At 34.4% G+C, this 6,784-nt stretch overlaps 1 protein-coding gene across 1 annotated transcript; it reads left to right on the forward strand.

Moving 5' to 3' along the window:
- The first annotated feature begins 1,324 nt into the window (after positions 1-1,324).
- Positions 1,325-6,123, forward strand: LOC130052915 (uncharacterized). The gene is made up of 3 exons (XM_056159130.1): positions 1,325-1,515; positions 2,746-2,830; positions 4,100-6,123. Exons 1-3 carry the CDS (start codon positions 1,374-1,376, stop codon positions 4,506-4,508), a joined length of 636 nt encoding a protein of 211 aa, XP_056015105.1. The 5' UTR covers positions 1,325-1,373; the 3' UTR covers positions 4,509-6,123.
- Positions 6,124-6,784: the final 661 nt, after the last annotated feature.

Consider the following 6,784-nt stretch of genomic DNA (forward strand, 5'->3'; position numbering starts at 1 on the left):
TACTGAATACATGATCGTTTAGGTCATCTTGTAACAGGAGATCCAGTGTATCTTTTTCTGACATCAGGTCGTTTTAAAGATCTAAAATACAAGCGTTCGCTGTGACAGTCACAGTGAAGCTGTGTTGTTTTCGTTGAGACGGAAACACGTGTGTTCCCCGTGCACACTTTCAGAAAACCCCACGAGGCCCGCGATCCCGATCACGGAAAAATAAAAGTATAGGCCTATATATGCGAACTTCTTTTTAGTTTTCTTTGTTTGGCAAGGGGAAAATATTACTATTCCGAACTAATATAACGTTTATATCTGAATTTTAAGTATTTTATTTATGTTTTTTACTCTACCGATGTAACATTCTCAATAGGTGTTTTTTGACGTTACATGTAGGTTGTGTAACTGTTATATACCAATATTGGTTCTATGCTTTCTAAAAAAAAAAAGCAGATAATACATGGCTGATTATTTCATACATATGTGTGCTTTTAGCGACGACGTTTTGTCGCTAATTTTAAAGAAAACCGCACAGCATGTCCCAATTTTATTTTATCGTAATATAAAAACTACCTAGAATTATAACACGAATAAAGGCCCATCAAAAAGGAAACTTCCTCTACTTTTACAGGCTGTATTTACTTTTCCCTATTTCCATATATAAATATACGTAAAAAGTCGATATGTTTAAACATTGAGAAATAAAATCGTAAGAAATCGTACACGTGCAAAAAATTACTATTTTCTGAAAACTTTGCCAGACAATAAAAATAATTTTTATATCTTTGGAGGCATTCGTTTTGCGTAGTCCTGTTTTTACGCGCCACCGGGCAAAATAACTTGTATTTTTCCGAGTTTATGTACATTTTGATAAACGAAGGTTAACATCTTTGTCTCTTGCATTAAATTATAAGGAATGACTTTAATTCTGGGGCAAATTATACGAGTATAACCTGGTTTGGGTCAGTTTACGCTATTTTTCCGAGGACCCGCGACATTCACACTTAATGGTGAGCGTTTGGCAATTAAACTGTCACTACCTGTTTTAACGACTTGGGTCTGTCGCGGCCGGGATTCCAATGCCGATCTTCTGCATCCGGGGCGGGGGTATACGCTATAACCTATACACAACTTTTCCCCGCAATTACGTCACAGTTGCTGAGAACAGACATTATCGGTCACGTGACGCATCTGCCATTACAACCGTAAAACCGTGAGCGTCCTTAGAAATGTACACAGGTGGAGGTGGAGAATCGTGTGTGGTTTTTAACTGCACTAATAACAGAAAGAAACTGTATTTATAGAAGCAGTCTATATACCAAGAACATGGTGACATTCCTCACAAAGATTGCCCCTGCGTCGTGCCATACAGCCTACACACGATGCCGAAAATAGAAGAAGAGAAACTGAAATGGCAGCGGGCATTACATCGACACGATTTGGCAAAGAATTTGTTGGTGTGTTCAACGCATTTTATTGACGGGCGACCAACAGCACGAAACCCAGCAAGCAGTCTGAATTTAGGTTTGTTTACAACTTCGCTGTATGATATAGTTTTAAAATAGAAAGTACAGAAGACCAGGCCTGTCTACACATTCACCCCGCTGCATGTAGGCCTGTTAATATTATGACCCACCACGTTTCAGTATAATATTTTTTAAAGAGTTTGACATATATCTCTTCAGTGTGTACACATGCATAAGAACTTGGTTAATTATGTTTTGATATGAAAGAAATTTAACCGCAATTATGAAAGGTTATGTGTAATTTGAACTATTTTCGAAAAAGCAAAATTTGGATCATAACTCAAAGACTACCAACAGCTTGACAGATAGGGTTATATTCAAAATTTGTCTTTGTTATAGTAAGATTGTATACTAAGACCATTGAGTTAGTAGCTAGGACAATTTTAACTTGTGTTTGTATAAATATTAAAACATCATACAAATATTACAATTATTTTGAGTAAAAATAACACATCTAAAGGTTGGTAATTCTAATTAGGGCCATACTGCATATAGTTGAGCAACTTGAGGGTAACATTGTACCCTGAGAAAACCATTGTCAATCAGACTGTTGTCAATTGAGGTACATATGAGATCAATTTAATTAAAATCAGTCTCAGATCTTCTCTAACAGTTACACTGGAACGGTTAGAGAAGAGCTGATTTTAATTACATGTAGATTGATCTGAGATTGACAATGGTTTTCGAGGGATGAAATTTTCAATCAACTACATGTATAATATCATATTTCAATTTTTCAAAGCGCTCAAATGGCATCTTCTACAAATCTACAGTGAACCGTACACGCTCAAATTTGACGTATGTTATAATTTTTACAATATCACCTGTCAAGTAATGTTTCCTGTTGCAAGATAAACATTACCCTGGATCACATGCTTTTTACTCTCAAGGTGAAACATGTTTTGTCAATTGTTTCTTGGCCAGTCAGATTAAGTATTTTACATTAGGCCAATTAAAATTATCCCCACCAGCCCCTCAAAAAGGGTCCACCTCGATTTTTTTTTCAAAAAAATAAAATCCTCCAACCCATCCCATATATTTTGTGACCCCAGATGATAATCTACTAATTCAGTTAAATTGGCCTTAATTAAAGTGTAACAAAGAAGTATGTATTCCAAGTCTGCTACTTTTTTATTAAAAAAATAATCATGAATGTAATTCTATTATAGCTGTAGTTACTATATCTGTGTAAACTTTTATATATTTATATTTTAAGAATGCATTGTAGGTTATAAAGCTCCCGTCAAAGTTGGCCGTCGACTTCTAAACAGAAAGTTTGTTGCACAGAAATTAGAGATGGTGGGAACAGATGGGTATGTATTATTTTTTGACTCCAATTGATCATAGAGCAGATATAAGCCAATTTTATGTCAAGTAAAGCAAATTTTTGAACTGTCATTGATGAAAATATATTAGAGGTTGAAAAATATATATATATTATTAGCTCACCCGAGCCAAAGGCTCAAGTGAGCTTTTCTGATCAAAATTTGTCTGTCGTCGTCATAAACTTTTCACATTTTCGACTTCTTCTCAAGAACCGCTGAGCCAATTTCAACCAAACTTATCACAAAACATCCTTGGGTAACGAGCTTTCATTTTTTTTCAAATGAAGGGCCTCGTCCCTTTCAAAGGGGAAATAATCACAAAAATGCAAAAATAGGGTGGGGTAATTTAAAAATCTTCTCAAGAACCACTGAGCCAGAAGAGCTGAGATTTACATGAAAGCTTCCTGACATAATGCAGATTTCAGTTTGTTAAAATCATGGCCCCAAGGGGTAGGATGGGGTCACAAGAGGGGGGTCAAAATTTTGCATACAAATATATAGTGAAAATCTTTAAATATGAGCCAAGGTGACTCGGGTGAGCGATGTGGCCCTTGGGCCTTTTGTTTAAAGATAAGTACATGCACTAGATCTATAACACTCCTGATTCACTCTTGAATCAGTTCATCAGAAGGATTTGATGGATAATTCACTTTCTGTTTCAGTGTTTTGGGGTGTTATTTTTGTGCAACATATGAGACACTATTCCCAAATTATAAATACAACACACTGAAACAATTCATGAAAAATCAGGGTTTGTAGGGGGCCAAAATAAGGCCCCTTTCCAATGTTAAAAAAACAAGTATTCCTCCAAATTTTTGTTTTAAAATTCCCAAACAATAGAAAAAAAATCAAACCAGGTTACACTTAATTGTTCATCAATCATCAAAAGCCCACATATTACAATTTTTGCTTCAAAATTGTTCAGTAAACCTTTTTGTGGCCTCTGCTTATTTAAATGAGGAAATGAGGTAAGCTTTGACCTAAATATAAGTCAGAGGGAGGCCAATTATTCCTTAGATTTAATGCACTGGTTTGGTTTCCCCCCTACTTCTTTGATCCATAGAACATTTTTCCAAATTTCATGCAATTGTTACTATTTCTCCCAATTGGAAAGGCCCAGACCCTTGAAATCAAGACCTTAAAAAACTCTGAAAGTGTAAATTAATACACAGTACAGTACCACATGTATTGGTTTACATACAGATAGGTTTTTTTGTTTTTGTCACTTTATGCTATAATGTACACTTTATATTGTAGGAGTGGACATGAAAAGCAACAAAAGGTGGTTGCTGCTGCAGATGATGTTGAAACTCTCAACATTATTCAAACTGAACCAACGGTGACATCTTTTTCAACGCAGACGAGCATAACAGAAAGCAGATATGCAGGCACACAGTGGATAGATCCCACACTACATGAGCATGAATATGCTAGGCCGTGCATTTCAGGAGCCAGGGATACAGGAACACAGACGAGACCCAGTGAGACCGAGGACAAAGGGGTAAACTGTAGCACTCTGCATATACGCCTCACTACTGCTGACATATCATCTGACTCCTTAGCTTTGTTATACACAGGACTGCCTTTAAACACTTTCAGAACATTTGTGAGTGTAATGCAAAATACGGACGACCCATTGAAATTTACCATGCCCGTTTCAGAATAAGTTTTGTTGGTGCTAATGAAATTAAGGCTTAATCTACTGTTTGCAGATCTTGCCAATAGATTTGGAATATCCGAGTCTTATGCGTGCACCATTTTCAATCAAAGATTCTCTTTTATGGCTTCAAAACTGAAAAATTTAATTGTTTGGCTTCCACGTGAAACAATTAGAGCCACCATGCCAAAATCTTTTCGTGAGAACTATCCAACAACCACAGTCATAATTGGTTGCGCTGAAATTTCATCCAACGAGCAAAAAACTTGAAGACAAGAGGAGAAACATACAGCCACTACAAGTCCAACAACACAGGAAAGTATTTGGTTGGTATCGCACCACATGGACAGATTATGTTTATATCTAAAGGCTTTGGAGGAAGATCTAGTGATAAAGCAATTGTGGAAGAGTCTGGCATTTTAAATTACCTTCTTCCTGGGGATGAAATTATGGCGGATCGAGATTTTACCATTGATGACTTACTCTTTCCCTTGAAAGTGAAACTTAATATTCAAGCTTTTACGAAAGGTAAAGACCAACTTTCAGAAAAGGATGTAACAGAGACGAGACGAATTGCCACTGTACGGATTCATGTGGAACGGTCTATTAGACGTTTAAAAGTGTTCCGCATACTTAGTCAGGTAGTTCGTGTTACCTCTGTTAATAAACTCAGTGACTACTTGATTGTTTGTGCTGCATTGGTTAATCTGAGATCTGACCTTATCAAAGATAAAGATGATAACTGACGGTTATGCTAAAATTTTAAACTCTAGTCAGCTTCACTAATGTTAATGATGCATGCATTAACATATTGTAATATGATATTATGTAATAATTCCAATGTTATAAGTTAAAACTGTTTTGATTGGACAAAAATAAAGCTGAACGATTGTTTACACATCAATAAATCCGAAAACGCGATATATTCATACACGCCTGAAAACAAATAACATAGTGCGAGGAAACTATTCAAATTTTTAAATTGTTACTAAAGTGAATGAATTGGAATTATAAGAATCAAACATTCTTTTAAAAGAATTTATCGATGTGTAAACTCCGAACATTTTACTCACAAACTTAACATAAAAGTGCTTCACACTTTTATTCAGTTTGTGAGTAAAATGTCCGGAGTTTACACATCGATAAACTCTTCAAAAAGAATGTTTAATCCTATACAAGTTCATAATGTTTTATTTTTTCACAGCCTTGAAATGTCTTAAATGCCAATGTATTTTGGACATATATTTGATTAATCTTTGTAAATTACAACCATATTTGGAAATTCAGTATCATTGATATGATATACTGTACATTATAGTTATGCTACCTCTAAGTTTTTGGTGTATATTTTTTGTTGTTGCAAAATTGTATGGGCTTTTAATAAAGTAAAATTACATTATTGTCTTCCCGAACAAAAATTGATTTCTATATATAATGCTTTATATTCAATAGAACCAAAATCCTTATTTTTATGAAATCTTGAACTTAATTTTAATTTTATCAATGACTATGGTTAAAGTTACATACAAAACTATCATAATAGCACATATTTACAACAAAATAAAACTTTCAGATTGAGAGCTATCATAACTTTAAAGTGAATGTCATATTTATTATCAAGATATTTGTGTATGATTAAATTTTATACTGTAAATACTGTGTGTGGTTTTATCACTTGTTTCAAATAGAATTAGGCTGCTCCTTTTAGCCTTTTTATTATTGAACATTTTAAGTTTAAAAAGACTGAATACATGCTCAGTAATGAATAACTAACACAGATTGAAAAGACATTTGACTGTATAATTTCAGCAATCATGTTATCAAAAACACAATCCTTATCAATATGCATGTATTCAATTTGAAAATTTAATATATATTTTTACTAATCGTCAATCTGCCAGATTCAAAGTCATCAACTACTCTCGGTAAAAGTTTGTTGAAGTAAAATAAGCGTAGTCTTGAAATTGCCGATTCACAAAACTGTTGGTCATGTTGTACTTCAATGACCTTGTATTCATTAGTTGTCCATATAACAAGTTTGCACAACTGCATATGTGTTACATGCAAAGTTAATTGTATTTGTAGGTAATACCCCCTTGAAGTATTATGTTTAACATACATTGTACCATTTTCCAAGGATTTCACAACATCATATTTACCAACTGTAAATAAACTGTCAAGTGTCTGGTCATCCTAAAGTATTGGGCATTTTATTTCTAAAAGACACTGTGAACCATCAACACCAGTTATTTTTCCATCTGGGGAAACACTTAACCAGGGCTTTT

The sequence above is a fragment of the Ostrea edulis genome, chromosome 3 (assembly GCF_947568905.1).
Source record: "Ostrea edulis chromosome 3, xbOstEdul1.1, whole genome shotgun sequence".
Classification (NCBI taxonomy): Eukaryota; Metazoa; Mollusca; class Bivalvia; order Ostreida; family Ostreidae; genus Ostrea; species Ostrea edulis.